At 32.1% G+C, this 19,645-nt stretch overlaps 2 protein-coding genes across 2 annotated transcripts in view; both read left to right on the top strand.

Moving 5' to 3' along the window:
- The window catches only part of LOC125872570 (CBL-interacting protein kinase 18-like), a 504,282-nt gene that overhangs the window by 165,306 nt on the left and 319,331 nt on the right, over window positions 1-19,645 (top strand). The window lies entirely within an intron of this gene.
- Window positions 12,434-17,681, top strand: LOC125872562 (protein NRT1/ PTR FAMILY 5.1). The gene is made up of 4 exons (XM_049553302.1): window positions 12,434-12,615; window positions 12,988-13,205; window positions 15,372-15,928; window positions 16,664-17,681. The coding sequence occupies exons 1-4, from the start codon at window positions 12,510-12,512 to the stop codon at window positions 17,526-17,528; spliced, it is 1,746 nt and encodes a 581-aa protein (XP_049409259.1). The 5' UTR covers window positions 12,434-12,509; the 3' UTR covers window positions 17,529-17,681.

Genomic DNA, 19,645 nt, shown 5'->3' with positions numbered 1-19,645 from the left:
AAATCAACAGAAAGAAATATGTTTTAAAAAAAAGACATAAGAGCCAGTACATTTTTTTGGAGTAGTATTGAGCACCAAATAGGGGAAGCGTTCAAAGAACCCACAGCCCCCATAGAACCATGTAGCCACCATGGGTAGAAGAGGTTCATACTTTTTATATAAATCCTTTTCAAATTAGACTAGTGGATCCATTAGGCAGTTCAGGTTCTATACTTTTGGCCGGGTATAGGATGCTTTGGCAGCGTGAGGTCGATCGTTGTATCATCATTATAGCTCTTATGTGATGGTTGTCGGTTAGAGAAACTCCCACAGAAGTTGTTGTATTTTTATATACATCAGCTTACTGTATTTTTACATACATCTCAGAGTTTTATGTATCTTTGCATACACACAGAGTTGACAACATGTTTTTAAACAGCTTTTCTTTATATTGCACTTGTCTTAAATTTTTATATATTGAAATGAGTTTAGTTATGTTGAGTTGAGAAAAGCCAAGGTAAGTGTTTCTTTCAGATTCCCTTTCAAGCCTAGGTTGTTTTAGCATTCCAACTCGCATACTCGTACATTCAATGTATTGATGTCAGTTGGCCTGCATCGTCTTATGATGCAGACACAGGTAACTAGGATCGGCATTTCAGCGCACCGTTGATCCAAAGAGCAGTTCAGAGTCAGTCGGTGAGCCTCATTGCATTTCGGAGGATCTACTTTCATTGCTTTCTAGTTTAGTCCATTAGGATGTTGTGGCGTTTGTCCCAACATGCATCTCAGTTGTTTTAGAGGCTTCATAGACAGACAGTCAGTTAGTTATTTCAGTTGTCTTTACTTTTCATTTCTTATGTTAAAGACTTGAGTTTGCCTAAATGGCCAGTTGAATGTTCTTTTATGACATTCTAGTTCCTTCATAAATGTTTATGTGATGAGTTAAGTTTTCCGCTGAGTTAAGTAAGTCAGGCCAAGGGTTCGCTTGGGGCCAGCAATGGTCTTCGAGTGCCAGTCCTGCCTAGGGTGTAGGCTCAGAGCGTGACACCTTCTCAGTTCCAATTAACTTTCTTGTGTCCCTTCAACCGGGACTACGGCGTCTAGTTCACTTCGTTGAGATACCAATTGAAATCGGGAGATACCAATTGGACTCAATTTATACCACAAGTGGCAATAGTAGCAAGTGAGCCCCACAAAATTGCTAATTTCAATCATAGAAGTTGGTTGAACCCAATTCTTAACCGCCTCAACCTTTAACTGATGGTAACCAAACCTTAAATCAATCTTAGAGAAAACCGATGCACCTTGCATTTGGTCAAAAAGGTCATCTATCCGAGGTAATGGAAACTTGTTTTGAATGGTGACCCTATTCAACTATCTGTAGTCTATACACATCCTCTCTTGCTACTAATGGTGTTACCGTTGTTGTTGCTCTAGCTCAGACCATAGAGTGAAGGAGGAAAGATACAAACTTATACCACGCAGATACCAATTGGATTCAAGTCATAGCATGAATGGGTAGAAAAAAGTGAGTTTTTCCTAAAGTCCTATAGCCTCTTGAAGAAAAGTACGGACGTTATTGTACCGTTCCGTAAAACTCTACTAGACTCATTTTGGTACAATGAGATCAATGAACCTAGAGCTCTGATACCAACTTTGGCACGACCCAGACCGTCGTGATTGGCACACTAACCCTTCGGTAGGAGATCCATTACTACAACCCAAACTAACAAATTTTATGAAAACTAAGGCATTTAAAGATACAGAAGCAGGTTTAAATGACAATAAAAATGGAGTCCCCATAAACTCCAAGGTTTTTAACAAACAACTAACCAAACTAATGCGGAAATTCAACTCCTAGAACCTGAAAGTCATTGTACCAAAACTCTACTAACGACAAGCCTAAGAACAAGGGGTACAACCCTGAAGCTAAACAAAACTCCTTAAACAAATAGTCTGAGTCCAAAAAGAATGGACTTTAACAAGACAGATCCATGACAGCCTGACAGAACTGGCTCACCCTTGAATCTGGTCATGCTCAATAGTCACTTAACTGAGGTCTATCAATAGTTGCCTGGAGATGCTCTGTACTCAACAAAGAACAAGTAAGTGCAGTAGCAGTACACAACCACAGTGTACTGGTAGGATCACGCGGCTATTCCAATAAGTGAAACACATGCAAGTAACCACAATATTATAAAACAGGCATATACCGAACATATACAATATTAGTCATCTTTTCAGGATCAATGTAGCATCACACGTTCTCAATAATACACATTGGTTATCAATTTAGAGCAACATAAAGTCTTCCAATATCAATTATCATTAGATATGAACGTAATCATCACAAGTAGATACACAACACAATTCAATACTTCTCTCACGGAACTCAATTCAATGGTCCTCTCATGGAACCCATACCTAAACGGTTAGCATATCGGAACGTGGTACCCGATCCAATGTTTATGTCAAAACGTGGCAACCGATCTCATATTTATGTCGGAACGTGGCAACTGATCCCATGTTTATGCCGGAACGTGGCAACTGATCCAATGTTTATGCCGAAACGTAACAACCGATCCAATCAACAAACCACAATCATAATCACAATGTATATTCTCACAATCATACAACAAGAGGTGATTCATGACATATAATTATTCAATTATCCTCATTTATGATTAGGGTGATTAGTAATGCAACATTAGCATACATACATACATTATAATGAGCAATTATAAACATATATCACACCAACATGAAATCACAACCATCACCTACCTCAAATCCAAGCTAGAATCCCCTAAGGCACTTGAATCTTCCTTTTCCGGATTCTTCCCGCTTGTTCGTGGTCTAGAAACATACAATTAACGCAAGAATCAATAAACAAGGCCTAATTACCCGGATCATAATCAACATTATCAACCCTAGGCCAACCCAAGATCCCAATACCCAGATTAGGGCTTTTTCCACCATTAACTTCAGATCAAAACCTTTCCCCAATGATAATTACCCAAGAAACTACGTTCTATGGATCGAAATACGGATTCGGAGAGTCAAAACCTTACCTTTAGCCTCAAGAATGGTGAAAAAGGGTCAAGAACTCGCCTGGGGTCGTCTCCTAGCTCTCAAAGTTGAAAAGTGCAGAATAAAATGTTTTTAGGGTTTTATTTCTGACTTAAGTCGCGTATGCTCCGCTACGGCGGGACCCATCCCACTACAGCGGCCCCGCCCTGGCGGCAGAAATCCCCGCCATAACGGATTGCATGGAACAATGAGCAAAAATAATAAATCCAAGACCCCATTTCACAACACACCTTCAACCAACGACACTCAGAACCTACCCGTTCACGCCAAGATCAGTTTTGGGAGTTCTACTCACCCGAATTCAATTCCGTAAAGTCATACGGTTTCCTTAACGACTTACCTATCTACTCATGTGATCAGATTCATAATTAGATTACTCAATTGCTACCAGATTTCCCCAGACCTCACAGACTCCAATTTCGTCCAAATCTGGACTAGGTTGGGAAATCTCAAGTTACTACGAAAAGTTTTATGACCCCAATCCTTTCTCTGTTGAATTTTCCCTAACGACGGAATCAGGTCATTACAATGATTCATATGGTAGCTAGTAAGAGTTATGATATATGTATTAGATGTTAATAGGTTATACTTCATGGACTATGTTATAATATTATTAGGGGTTGTTTAATAAATGATATGAGTTATATATGTAGTAATAATGTAGGGATTAGTTATGAGAGAATCTGTGTATATTTTATGGATATATTAGTTATATTGGTTTCTAAACATCAAATTAAACACAATATTAATTGTATACATGAATAATTTACCTTTTAATTAGCTATTAAACGTGATACAAAATTTCATACCAGCATAACTCACCTCCAAACCAGATATCAAAGGTTATATAGTTTAGTGTATATAACTTACATCCGACAATAAAATATAGGAATTGAATTAGGATATGATAGTCAGAAAGAATACCGATAATGTTGCTATTGCCCTCTTTGCGATGCAACAGTATCAATTTTGACAGCAACTTTAATTGGAGGTACCATTATTAAATATATATCACTACTACCTTTGTCCCATTTTCTTTTAAGATGTTTAAATCAATGTAAATATCAAAAATCCTTTAGAAGAAAACATCATGTCAATGTTTAAAATGTGAATGGTTCAATAAATTTGAATACCTAAGAATTGTAAAAATTGTACAAAGTTAATACTTTTAATGGACTAGTTCAAATATTTTGGCACGTCCCAAAAAATGCAAGTGTCAATAGTCCAGCTTTATTAGGATAGCAAGTCTGGTAGCCTCGTCCTTCGGGATGCCTCAATTGGTTTGAAGTGTTCATTCGAAGGGTATATGTTGTGGTAGAGGTTGTAGCTGCTGCCAAAAAAAAGTCTCATAGTCTCAATTCTATGTGTGTTCAACGAATTCAACCAGTACACATTGGCAATAATCTTTTTTTTTCCCTTGATTTTTTGAATTTTATTTATCATTGGCAACCTTTAGACTCAGAGGCGGAGCCAAGATTAGAAGTTTGAGGTTTCTAAATTTTAGGACACCTTTTTAGGGGGTTCACAAGTTAATATACATATATATTTATTTAATATCCTAATACAAATACAGAATCTACAGAAAAGCTATTGGGTTCGTCCGAACCCACGAACCCTCATTTAGCTCTGCCCCTGCCTTTAGTTGGCAAAAATGGTTAAATGGCTATTGGTTGTGAACTCTTTATATTTTGTTGTGCCACTCCTGAAGTTCTCCTAGAAAATAGATCATTGTCAATCTTGCCAAAGTTATTTGTCTGAAATGGACTAATTAGTCGAAAAAGATCACCATCCATTATTGATGACTTTTGTACGTCTTGCTAGTTGGTTGAAGAGATATTGGTGGTCCATTCGACTTAATGAGATCCCTATCTAACTTTCTGCTGGGAGGTTTCTAACTAGTTCAGCTCGCACTTCATATATATGAGCGCTAAAGAAAATGAATTTTGGGTCTAATTATATAATCTAAAAATTAGTTCATAAGATGATATTTTCTCAATAATGTTATATACAAATACAATCAGTTTAGGGCACCTAACTTTTGTGGTCGTTCAATATACTAGACATTTAAAGTATAATTAAACAATATAACATGAAGATATTGGTTGTTGTATCTTTCCACATGTCATATCGTTTTGAACAATTAGGAGTGTACATTGTCAGATTGATTCGGGCTTTTCAAATATCAAACCAAACCATTTGTGTCGGATTTTTAAATCTATAAACCAAACCAAATCAATAAAACTTGGGTTTTTCAACTTCGAGTTTTTTTGAATTTTTCGGATTTTCGGGTTTTTTCCGGAAAAGTATTCATACAAACATATAATTTACTTGTATTTCAAATATTTCATTAGTCCTACCAAAATACAACTATCTAAGGTGTTTCTTCAGATAATAACACAAAATATTATATGAGTAATGATACTAAAATATCCAACAAAAAATAATAATAATGAAATCGCGTAAAACAAATATTGCAAATTAACAAGTCATAATGAAAATGATCATAATTTAAAAGTACTAAATCATGCTAAAATAAGTTTAATAAGTATTAGTTACATGACTAAATATTAAAGGAAATTAAAATTAGATTATGTATTTGAATAAACCAATGTAAAACCATAGAACAAATATTCAATATTATTGTCATTCTTAGTGTTGAATTGATTATTTTTTTTTGCTTTAGTATTAATTTAATTTTGATTTAAGCTTTATTATAATTACCAATATCTATGGACTATAATTTTTATTGAACCATTTAGAATTCTAAGTTTCAAACTTGAAATAATAATATATTAAAAGATAAAAACTATGAAAAAATATAAGAAATATTTTAAAATTATATCAAAGTAAATATTTTTATGTATAAAATAAAATTTTAAAATTATATATATAATGTCGGGTTGGTTTGGTCTCGGGTTGGTTTTTTTAGTTAAAACCAAACCAACCCAAATATAGTCGGGTTTTTTTTTCCAATACCAAACCAAGTCAAACCAACCACTAGTCGGGTTTTTTTTCTCGATTTGTGATTTGATTCGATTTTCGGTTCGGTTTTGTACACCCCTATGAACAATTATGACCTTATAAGCTAATTTTTTTTAAAATATGTTGGGGTTTAAGGTTCATTTCAACGTGCCGTGGAGCCAAATTAATCCATTTTAAGTTCTCGAATTACCAAATCTTAGGTCCCATATCATATGTTCCACATTTCGATATTCATTTCTAAATGTACAATATGAGACATGAATTAAGTGTCCAACAATATAATAGTTGAAGGCATGAGTTGTCATCTTCTTACTTGTCTTGGACAAATTCTCATTTCATAAGCTTATTACTTTTGAGAGTGGGTTAAATCAAGGTCAGATGTTGTCCTTTGACTAGGGATATGAATTTGTATAAAAATTTACAAAAAATTAATAAATATTAGATCTAAAATTATAATGATAAATTTAATATTATAACTTTATAATTATGAATATCAAGTGTTGTTCATCCGATATATTTCCTTTCCCTTTTTATAATTCTTTGCATTATTTTAGTCGGTCGTTGAAGCATGAACAAAAGAAATGTAAAGAGAAAATAGGCAGGTGACCTAGATTTTGGGTCAAGGTTGTCTCAACAAGATTGAGGCCTAAAGTCAAACTTTATAAAAAGACCTTAAGTCTTTTTGTTTTGGCTGACATGTAAATATTGAATAACAATAATATATTAAGTGTAATCCTATAGTATGTTTATTTTAACATACTATAAATCCAAATCCATTCAAATTCTAGAATTACCAAATATTCAGTCCCATATCATATATATATATATGGTTCACGTTTCGATTATTCATTTCTAAATGTACATGAGATATTAAGTGTCCAACATTAATAGTTGAAGTCATGAGTTGTCGTCTTCTTACTTGTCTTGGACAAATTCTCATTTCATAAGCTTATTACTTTCGAGAGTGAGTTAGATCAGCGGAGGATGTAGCCTTTCGACTACAAGTTCATCTGAATCCATAATTTTTAGCATAGAGTGTAAATGTGTAAAACTTTATTAAAATTTTAATAAATATATATTAGATCTAAGTCGTAATAATATTGAATATATATACACGTACATATACAGTGGATAAACTGTTGGTGTTGGGATAGTCGTTTTGATTGGAACAATTATTGTAAGAGCATGCTGAATCCAATCCTTAATGAAAATGAAAGAAAGAATTTTATATCATAAAAATAGAAGGTGCACAAGCTCTAAATCTATATCTATACTATGTATGTATGTATGTAGTGGGGCTTAAATATGCGGTTTCCTCTTTGGCTTATAATGCATCATTTATATATATATATATATATTCACATAGAAGAATTTACTCATTACTAGTTACTACCAATAATGTTGTACAACTTTTATGTGTTGTTGTTTCCGGCTTCACGGGAAGATAAGGTGCATTAATATTATTAGGACTTAGGACCAATGGTTTTCCATGTCAGTAATTATAGTGGAGAAAATAGTAGTCTCCATTTTGAATGTACTAGCTTACTTTTTTTCTATTCACATTAATTATATACTTGGATATTTCTCTGTCATTTTCCATTAATAATTCATAGGATTAGAAGTAATTTTATTAATTATAGATATGGTTATGCAACTATTGAAAATAAGTAAATAAAGTTATATTTTCTTTATCACAAAAGTCCCTTATTTTTGCTATTTCATTTAAATATATGTGATCACTTTTTAATGACAAGCTACATAATTATTTAAGTCAGAAATAGAAAATATCAAATTCAACTCATGTTCGGCTTATATGAACCGGAACAATATTTCTCCCTTTATGAGCTAGCTTTTGAGGTTGAGTTGACCACATATGTATGTTATATCTTTACAATTATTGCAATGGACATTGCTAGTAACACTTACCAAGTGAAATGTAGTAGGTTTGTCAAAAGAAAAGTTGCATTACAAATGTGCACAATAGCAAGAGCTAAGGAAGGGCCTTGAGAGTACTGTGTCTTGTTTCTTGGTTTTGCCTATTGGCTAGGAGACTATCTGAAATTGACTTCTGAACTGACTTGATTGTGAATTTGTGATCTACTACATACATATATTCATTAACAACCACTAATATTAGTGGTTATTCCCCTGTTGGAGGGATTGTGGGCATAACTAGTCATTCAGACGATATGATTTAATCTTGCCTTGCAACTTGACGACAGGGTTATTCCTATAGTGGAATAGATAAGATTCGTTCACTCTTAATCATACGTCTGGAGTTTGAATTAGAAAATATTGAAGAAATTACAACCTTATATGAAGGCGTTCATCTTAGATAGGTCTTAGGTGATTGAGGCCTAAAATATAAATTAATTGAGTCAGTGAATTTTGAAATTATACAAAACAAAGGATTATTCGTTGCTAAGAATTTTCACCGGATGTCCCTTCTTTTCTTCCTCCTCGGACCTTTTTCTTCTTGCAATAAATTATGAGCACACGATTATTACTAGAATAGAAAACAAAAAAAAAAAAAATTGAAATTTTTGGTGTAGAATAATGAAGGCCCATTGTTTTATATGGCTAGAATTGAGCGGCTAATATTCAATTGAGCTTATATTGTTTTCTCCTAATGATTTAAATTTGTATGATTGAAAAGAATCGAAGACACCGGCCATTGTTGGGTCTTTTTTGAGTTTGAATAAAAACTTATTTCAAGAAAGTGGGGTTGGGACAAGGAAACATTTTCAATTTTTTCATGTATAGTTAGCTTAAATATTTTGGAAAATGTTTTCTTACTTAATTTATTTTTCTCTAATTTAAGAAAAATAATTTACCTCCAAAAAGTAAGAAAAACATTTTTCAAAAATTCTTTCTCAATCGCACGCCTCAACTTTTTAGCCTAACTCAAGTCTAAGGTACTTAATACCGATATGAATTCGGAATTCGACTCCTCACTTTTATTCGGGACCTGACACCTGACTTTTGATTTGGGTCCCGGGTCACGAGTCGAGTGTCCTAGTTGTGTTTAGGTTTGGAATATGGGTCCCATGTCGGGTGTCGTGGTCAGATCCTTTTTCGAAAGTCAGGTCCCAATTTAGTTGTCTGGTCCCAATTCAGGTGTACGAATCGGGTCCCGAATTAGTTTTCTGAGTTAAGTGTCGATGTTGGGGTTAGGATCAAATCTAGTTTGAATGTCGGGTTCTAGGTCAAGATTCAGGGTCATATCCTGGGTCTGGTGTCCCATACTGATTGTCGTTATCATGTCTAGGTTCAGATGTCGGGGTCGAGATCGAATTTCGGGTCGAAAGTTGAGGTTAGGTCCTAGGTCCAGTGTCGGGGTCAAATCCCAAAGCAATCATCTGGTTCGTATTCTAGTTCAAATGTCGAGGTCGAGGTAAGGGTAGAGTCCCAGTTTGGATGTCAGGTCCCGAATCAAGAGTCGAGGTCAAGTCTTGGATCGGGTGTTGGGGTTGGATTTCGTATTGGTAGTCAGGGTTGTGTTCCAACTTGGGGTCGGGTCTAGAATTGAGTATCGGGGTTGATTTTCAGGTCAGAAACTATATTCCTAAACAGTATTTTCTATTCTCAAACAAAAAATAAAAGATATTCTCTGGAATTTATTTTTCAATTCACCAACCAAAGACTAGAAAATATTTTTCGAAAAATAGTTTTACACTCACCAATCAAACATAAAAAAATAAGTTAAAAACCAACTTATTATCCAATTAAGAAAATATTTTTTAGAAAAACATCTTCCTTTAATTTCTTCCAAACACATTAAGTTGTGAACCTATTAATTTTCGAAGGCTTGAGTTGTATTTAACAATATTTGGGAATTGTTGAATTTGATATTACAACTGTGAATATCAAATTTGGAGTCATTTAAAATTGATTTGAATCATTTTAAAAGTAAAACATGTCGCCAAAAATTTTACAACCAACAATTATGACGATCATCAAGGATTTGGGGACAAGTTATGGATGATTCATTAGGATTAATTGCCAAATTTTAGATCCATAATTGAGCTTTGCGATCTTGACGAATTTTAAAATTTGTGATAAAACAAGTTTTATCTATTAATAAAATGAAAATTCTTGCCATCCATCGTGTTTAAATATGTCGTTATGTTCTAAGTTCTAACCACCAATGATGAAACTATTCTTGTAATTTTTTTAAAATGAGATTAAAATTTGAACACTAGCATTAAAAGATCCATTTTATACAAGTCGTTGCACAACTTCGACAAAGACAGAGAAATATTGAAGTTTATCAGCCACTTTGTTAAGTTACATAAGGGTTTTATACAATTTTATCTAAATTTTTATATTATCAAATAAAATTGACAGAGAAATATTGAAGTTTATCAGCCACGTTGTTAAGTTACATAAGGGTTTTATACAATTTTATCTAAATTTTTATATTATCAAATAAAATTGACGTAGAATAATATGTTATTCTTTGTAGTAAATTTGATTGTTATGATAATCTCAAAATGAAAAATAACTGGTTATAACTAATTAAATTAAGGGTCGTTTGGTAGCTAAAAAGAAGCAACTTATTCATATATTAAATTTTGTATAAGCTTTACAACATTGGGTAGTTATATAATTAGAAAATAAGTTATTCATATATAAAACTCATACAACGTTTGTTTTGCAATTCACAATCCCATATAACTAATTCATGTATAGATTATAAGGATATTTGCGTATTATGTTATACGGGATAGAAGATGAATATAATGTGACTACCAAAACAACTCCGATGTATATTATATTGCTTAAAATCTTTATTTAATTCATACTTGTAGAATAAGAAGATCAAGGATAGCAAAAAGAGATAGGAGATCTATTGATTTGTCGTATATACGTATATAATATTCAAGTGTGGTTTACGCTGTTGTAGTGGGATTTGAAAGAGGTATACCAATTAGAATGGAGATAAGTTGCTATATTTAATTTGTGTGACCAACTACTACTATATATGATGATGAAATATTGTTGGGCTTCCTATGTATATTTTGATTCTTTTTTGCATCTCCTCTTCTTTTTTTTTTCCCATCATCTTCTTGGTCAACAATTCATGATTGAATCTATGGAATCTGAGTGAATGGTGGGGATATTCTTTTAACATCATTTGGATTCAGAAATTTAAGTCTGAGTGATCAGTTTTTTTTAATTATATATATATTTGGATACCAATATTAAGGAAAAAGAAATATGAATTGAACTTAAAGGATATTTAGATTGACTTTTTAAAAAGCTAAAAGTCATATATCTTAACTCATAAACACTTAAAATAAGTCAATTCAAACACTATTTTACACATCTTTTCGATCATTTAATCTTAATTGTCCTGTTCCTACGTATGAAAGAATATGTATGTAATTAACTTGTAAGTGGTGCCGATGATGTTTCACTAATGATTTTTATAGATTAAATTATGAGTACTCATTATTTGGCCATATTTCGTTGGAAGTAACAATTGTACTAGCTAGTCAATAGCTTAACTCGTCCAAACCGCCTATTAAACATCTCTGATAGTAGATTTTAATTTGAAGGCGAATTAAAATTCTGTTGAGCTAACTAAAAACATATCTAAATGAAGTATGGTAGGTAGAATACTCACGAATTATGAAAGAGCATACCTAACGTGGTTGCTACTTCACAACTAAAACGTGAATCCATCTTTACTTGCAACATTTTAAATAAGTAATCTTTAGGCTCATTCTATAAAAAGAATTAATAAAAAAAATTATATTTATTATATAACAAAATTTTGTACCTCGTCAAAAGTAAAATAAAGACCAGAGTTATCCTATAATGTGATGCCTTGTTCTTCCCTTTTCTCTTAATTAATTTTGTCCTTATATATATATATATATATATTATAGTTAAAAATTATTCTCAGGATCCCTAAATAATTGAAAAGGAACTTTGTGGTGAAATTTTAACCGAGCTAAGGTGAATGACAACAGTTTGGATATTTACTTACTGAAGTTGTACTAATATTTAGGCAGAATTAAATGATGCCCCAAAATTGTCTCCAAGTGTTTGATTTCTTCAATTTCCTATGTACATCTTTTTCTTAAATTTTATTTTAAATATTTGATTGTAAATTATATAAATAGTATATTGTTAATTTATAGTGAAGAAAAGTGATTTTGGTAGGATATATATATATTTCATTGTTATCTTAAAAGAACAAAAGTGACTTTGGTAGAATATTCTCATGAATTTCTTATCCAAAAAAAATAACTTTAGTAGAATATTCCGATCGACCATTCAAAGAAATAGGTAAAGTAACTAAAAGAATTTTACATCAGAGGGATAATATAATGATAGGGACAAGTATATATGGTCCATGACACCTAGTTGTACTGTAGCACCAATATATTGCCTACATATAAGCCACCTCCTCTGCTTCATTTCTTCAACTAATTCATTATATTTATGTAATGGAAGCTAACAATGATTACACACAAGATGGCACCGTTGATCTTCGTGGTCATCCTGTCTTTGCCAACAAAACTGGCAAATGGAAAGCTTGTTCTTTCCTTGTAGGTAATTAAACCTCCTTCTCTATGATTATTCATATATGTTGTTAGTTGTTACATCTCAACCGGTGCCATAGCCATAAAATAACACTATACTAAAAGTTTTCTTTATATAAAGGGGATTCAAACGCATGTTATATATAATTTGTTTATCAATATATAGTTTTCTGATATAGAGAATACTACTCCACCACTAATCTCGATCGATCGGCTAAGGACCAACTCAACTACTTGAGATTGTCGAATGAAAAACATATGGCATATTGATAAAATTGGAACGATATAGAAAAGATTAGCATGGTTCTTACACACAAATTAAATCAAGAATTGGTCCATGGAATATATATTTGATTGTAATTGTATGAACGATGAAGTGCAGGTTATGAAGCATTTGAGAGAATGGCTTTCTATGGAATAGCTTCAAACCTAGTGGTGTATTTAACAAGCCAACTACATGAAGACACAGTTTCATCAGTTAGAAATGTGAATAATTGGTCTGGATCTGTTTGGATTACACCACTTCTTGGTGCTTATGTTGCTGACACTTACTTGGGCCGCTTCTGGACTTTCACATTCTCTTCACTTATTTACGTCATGGTAAGAAAATACATGAATTTCCATCAAAAGATACTTACCGACTTAATATAATCATATGATCTAGCTACCATAATGCTGTGGGTTCTCGAAAACCTCCACCCGCTACTATAGATCCGCCCCTGGCTGGCTTATGAGTATCTCCTTTCAGTCACGTGAGTGATAGATACGCTTTTTAATTTGTCATTCTTTAGCTAAGAACCTACAAAAGGGACCTTTCACATGATTTAATCCAACATCTAAATATATATAAAATGCACCACTAACGTTTATCTTTTATTGCCCTACATACAATGCACTATAATTACTCAACCATCCATGGCAATTAATTGTTGGGAGGATTTTATTTTTTTTCAGTAGGGCCTGTAAACAATTCCATTTTCCCTGGCTAGAAAATGACCTGTGTCTAAGTCAAAACCACATATATAATTGGTGCTTTGCCCTAGCCGTGCACCACTAACTATTTTATCATATTTAATTTTTGAATAATTAAATATATGAGAGTTGAGTGTAATTTATTAAATGCTCACTTAAATTTTAATTGATTGATAATGAGATATATGCTGCAATAATACAGCCAGCTGACATAACAATGGGACGGATCCACTAATTCTTGATCTTATATAACAACCTTTTCTCTCCCTTTCAAGGGACTTTGGACTAATATTTTCTTTGTTCTAATTTAATTTGTGGTCTTAAATAAGTCATAAATGTTTGTGTGACTATAAATCATCTTGAAGGGAATTTTTCCATTGTTATTATTTATAGAAATATGTTATTCTTTTGAGATCGATTAAAAAGAAAAGTATGTCACATAATGTTGGGACGTGAATACTACAATATGTAAAAGGAGAACACTACGGTCTAATTATTGATGTGTAACTCTACGGACGTAAATAATAGTATAAACTTTGGTTTCTAAAAAAAATATAAATTTCATATAACTAATGCAGTATTTGGTATCTGCTAATAAACTCTATATTAATTATTTTCTATTTTTTATTTATTTAAAATAAAATAAAATTGGGGTAGTGGAAGGGAAAATTGGGAGGAGTTTACAATGTGGGAATCAAGGCTTCACTAAGGTAGAAGTTCATATAGCCAACCAACGAACTCCTCTATATTAATTACTCCATATAACTTACACATAGTTTTTTTTTTTAATCTGCTCAGAAAGTGAAGTAAGAAACTATGTGTTATTAATATTGAGATAATAGTAACTAAAAATAAAGTATCTTTGTAGTAGACAATCTCGATACTATAGTCCACATATTATTGTTAATTGAATGACAATCCTTTCATTTTTAATACTCACATAATTCAAGTACAACTAGTATGTGAATCATATAGGAAATCTGATTTTATCATTCTTTACAAATTTGTTTTTAATTTTATGTCTTCTTAAAAATAGATTATCATGTTCACATATGCATAAAAGATTTAAATATATTATTTTCTTTTATTCAATTGGTAAATAATTATAAAAAAAATCACTTTCTCGAACATACGATGGGTAAGTGCTAAAACTAGTTTGAAATTTAAATTTATTGCCATCTGTATTTTTGTGCCTGATACATAAGTGGCTAATTTAGTGATCAATTTTAGAGGAGAATGAGCTCTGCTGGAGTGAAAACGAGATAACTTTCTACTTCAATTTCAGAGTTTCGTCACCAGTGAAGTTTTGTCACTTTTAGTGCGATAGTGACTTAAATTTATTTTCGATTTTAAGTTTTGTCATTTGGTTAGTACTACTTTCTCCGTCTCATATTAATTGATCCATCTTACTAAAAATATATATCCATCCTAAATTACTTATCCACTTACTTTATCAAAATAAAGTTGATTAAAACAAATTCACTTTACCCCAACAATTAATACTTATCTTTTTTCAAGAGCTCAATAATTATTTTGTATCTATTATATTCATGCCCTATGCTATTAAGCATTTGTTCACAAATTATACATCAATATATGGATATAAAAGGTAAATTAGTAAAATTAATCATCTTAGTTATAATCTCTTGAGTACCGTGTAAATGAAAAATAATCAACTGATATGAAACAGAGAGAATACTAGCTAGCTAGGATCCATATTTAATTACTTACTTATTTTCTCATTAATTATTATAAGAAAATGGACTGATGGAACTATATATAATTTTCCACCAGGGAATGGTCCTTTTGACAATGGCCGTATCAATTAAATTCTTGAAGCCAAGTTGTGAAAATGGAGTATGCAACAAAGCTTCAACATCTCAAATTGGTTTCTTCTATGCATCCTTGTACATAATAGCCATTGGTGCTGGTGGAACTAAGCCTAATATATCCACATTTGGTGCTGACCAATTCGACGATTTTAATCCACATGAAAAAAAACTTAAAGTTTCCTTCTTCAATTGGTGGATGTTTAGCACATTTGGTGGTGCTTTACTTGCTACAATTGGACTTGTTTACATACAAGAAAACATGAGTTGGGGATTAGGTTATGGAATTCCTACTGTTGGATTAATATTTTCACTAATCATTTTCTACATTGGAACACCAACTTACAGGCATAAAGTTAGAAAGTCTCAACATCCTGCTAAGGACCTACTTCGTGTTCCTATTGTTGCATTTGCCAACAGGAAAATTGAACTACCTAATGATCCTTCACAACTTCATGAACTTGATATGCAATATTATTTCACTACCGGGAAACGACAAGTCCATCACACTCCAGTATTTAGGTAAGTTTTTATGTATTTACTACTCTTATGTTTTTAATGATCCATAGCATTTGAGTATTTGCCATGTGTAATATCATTTACACTCCTCTACTGTTGCTTCTCGAAGAATGGTTCCTTTCCTTTTTGTCAAGTTGCTTAAGAACAGCAGCTATCACTAGTTTCTACGTGGCACACTGTTAATCGCCCTATGAATTTGAGTAATTACTGCTCTCATTTTTAATTTATTTGTCTCACTTTCATTTTCAATCGTTTTAAAAGAGAATTATGTGTTTTCTTTTTTGGTAATTTCTCAATTTCATTTTTTCATGTAATATGTTCAAGATTACATTTTACATATTTTTAATTTAAGACTACAAGATTCAATTTTATTTTTTTAATTTTCTTACAATTCCGTGTAAGTTAAAATGAGACAAACAAATTAAAATAGATGGAGCATATGAATACTCCAATCGCTTGCATCAATAAGGATAAATGAGGGACCTAAAACACAACCAACCATAAATTTCGTTGTTACTATAGTTACAATCAAATTGGACTTGGAGTCTGGCCAACTGATCATTCCACATCACCATGAGCCTATCTCTATGAGTTGCCTTTACCCCAGGCAAAGCACCTTTCTGTTCTGATAACATGTTGATGTCTGCATCATTTTATTTAAAAGTTTAAGATGTTAGAGAGAACACATTTAATTAATTGTATACTCAACTCTATCAACTAAGCCTCTGTTTTATTCAGGTTCTTGGACAAAGCGGCAATGAAACAAGACAATGATACAGGGTCAAGGCTACCATGTACAGTGACTCAAGTGGAAGGAGCGAAATTGATCACAGGAATGGCCATGATATGGCTAGTAACCTTAATTCCTAGCACCATTTGGGCACAAATAAACACTCTGTTTGTCAAACAAGGCACCACTTTGGACAGACACTTAGGTTCAACATTTCAGATTCCAGCAGCATCATTAGGAAGCTTTGTGACTCTAACTATGCTATTATCTGTGCCAATGTACGATCGATATTTCGTGCCATTTATGCGCAAGAAAACAGGAAATCCAAGAGGAATCACATTACTCCAGAGGCTAGGAACAGGGTTCTTCATTCAAATTCTAGCCATCACGTTTGCTTACGCGATGGAAGTAAGAAGAATGCACGTCATTAAAATGCATCACATCAACGGGCCTAAAGAAATAGTCCCTATGACAATATTTTGTTTGTTGCCTCAGTATGTGCTATTGGGTGTTGCTGATGTGTTTAATGCCATAGGCTTACTGGAATTTTTCTATGATCAGTCACCAGAAGATATGCAAAGCCTTGGAACGACGTTTTTCACTAGTGGAATTGGGCTTGGAAATTTCTTGAATAGCTTTTTGGTGACTATGGTTGATAAAATTACAGGGAGTAATGGAGGGAAGAGCTGGATTGGAAACAATATGAATGACTCACATTTGGATTACTATTATGCTTTCCTCTTGGTCATGTCTGCCTTAAATTTGGGAGTTTTTCTGTGGGCATCCAATAGATATATCTATAAAAGGGAATCCAGGGAAATGAAGGATGAATTTCCAGAGTTGGAAGGCAAAGCCATAGACCTTCTTCCTTAGATTTGGAAGATTATTTAGGATTAATCTCCATCTGTTTTTAACTCCCTGTTGTATAAGTCAATTACATACCATAGCTAATTAATATAGTGATTTTTGCATGGTATGTCATGTTTAAATAGTTATAACATAAATAAAAAAGCTTTAAGAATCTCATCTCCTCCACCCCTCCCAATTTTTCATATTGTGATTTAATTAGCATCTTGATACCGCCGTTTGGTGTGATGGATAAGATAAGTTAATCATGGTAGCTTTTTAGTAGCCTTTAATTCATTATTTGGTTGCAAAGGTACGGATAACTTATCTCGGGATTAACAATTAATCTTGCGATAAGTTATCCATCACTTGGGGTGGTATAGTAATCCCAGAATAAGTTATCTTGGGATAAAGTGTGTAAATTAACAAAAATACCCTCTTAAACTCTCTTTTATACACCACTTTTACATTCATACATATTAACATAATTTTTAACAACATAATAACATTCACAATCTTAATTATTCGTTGTTTTTATGATAAATATATTTTTCTATTAAAAATTTACATTTTATAAATACAATTTTTATTTATGAATATTGTTGACACCCAATTTTGGCCTAACATTTTCAAAATTCGTAATTTTTAAATTTTATTTATTTAATAGTTCAAAATAATTTTTTTATAATTTTAAATAAATTTATCAATAACTATCTTTATTTATTAAAATTTATGATTTTTTATCAGTTAATTTTAAAATTGTATTTTTACATGTCATTAGTTACGTTCATTATATTTTTTTTAATATTCATTTTTATTTGTTACATTTGTTAATATTCATTTTGATATTTTGCACAGTCTAGAAATTTATCAAATTCAAATAAAATTTGCATACACAAATTGATCTATGATTTTGGATCGCAATCCCAAGCCCATAATTTGAGTCTATTGCATAATTATTTTCCTATTTAAGTTTTACTAGGTCAAAAAATAAGTGGGGGGAAAAGGTGGAAAAAAGTGGGGAAAAGTTGGAAAATAAGGGGGAAAATGTGGGGAAAAATTCAGATTTTAGCAATTAAAAGGTAAAGAAAAAAAAGAAAAATTTTGGTCTTCCAAAAAATAGCCTTCAAAGACATTCTCCGGCTAATGAACTGCCGGAACGAGCAGCCAACACCCACCTCAAACGACCCTGTTTCTCCATTTTTTTATTTGTTTTTCAGACCCCAACGAACCGCCTTGCTAGACCTCAAACTCCGGCGGGACTCAAAGACGAAACAACCAGCAAAACGCCGACCTCCGTAGCTCCGGCAAACAAGTAATTCTCTATATTTTATTTTTGTCGTAACTATCTTACTTCGTTCATTGTTTTTACAGATCTGGCCGGAGTTTGATTAAGTTTGTCTTCTCCGATTAGTTGTGTTGATATTATACCGTGTTATTTTGCTTTGATTGTTTATTCACAGCTATTGATTTGCTGTTTGCTTTGATTCTTACAGTGGCTATGCTTTGATTTTTTTTATTTAAATTAAATGTTTAATGGTTAAAGAATTTTTTCAATTGTGATTTCATTCCCAACTTATGGATCTTTTATTAGGATAGTTACTCTCATTATTTTATATTGTTAATTCTTTATGACCTTATTCATTTGTTGACATCGAGTTATTTGTTTTAGTGCTAGTTTTGTCTTTATTATGATTATTTTATTGATTGTTCATTTGTTCCTTATGCTTATCTTATTTTTGATTGTTGTTTACTCTATTAATTTAATAATTTAAATTATATTTGTTATATTTTGTTGGATTTAATGTTATTATTAACAATGGTGTTGTCTTCGGTAAATTTTATACTTTTCAGTTACTTTTGTTAATGTAAAGATAATTTTTTGTCATTTATTGTTATTTTTAATTGATATTGAATAGACTTTATTTGTTAAAATTGGCTAATGAAAAAATTTCTTCGACGATTTTGGAGGCCTCCACATTGCAAAAGACGAAAATTTAGTTTAAGTTCGTATATATTTTGTATGTTAAAATTGACCAATGAAGAAATTATCGTCGATTTTCAAGGCATTCTATGTTAATAAGACGGAGTTTATTTTTAAGTTATTGTTTGAGTTATTCATATTTATTTGGCGAAATGGTCTG

Source organism: Solanum stenotomum, chromosome 8, assembly GCF_019186545.1.
Source record: "Solanum stenotomum isolate F172 chromosome 8, ASM1918654v1, whole genome shotgun sequence".
Taxonomy (NCBI): Eukaryota; Viridiplantae; Streptophyta; class Magnoliopsida; order Solanales; family Solanaceae; genus Solanum; species Solanum stenotomum.
Note: the sequence above shows the minus strand (reverse complement) of the source record. Positions and strands in the feature narration are given on the sequence as shown.

Excerpts from the sequence above, each read along its gene's own strand:
- LOC125872562 (XM_049553302.1), top strand. The coding sequence starts at position 12,510 with ATGGAAGCTAACAATGATTACACACAAGATGGCACCGTTGATCTTCGT. Across the intron at positions 12,616-12,987 it reads AGCTTGTTCTTTCCTTGTAG|GTTATGAAGCATTTGAGAGA; the intron begins GTAATTAAACCT and ends GATGAAGTGCAG. Across the intron at positions 15,929-16,663 it reads CATCACACTCCAGTATTTAG|GTTCTTGGACAAAGCGGCAA; the intron begins GTAAGTTTTTAT and ends TGTTTTATTCAG.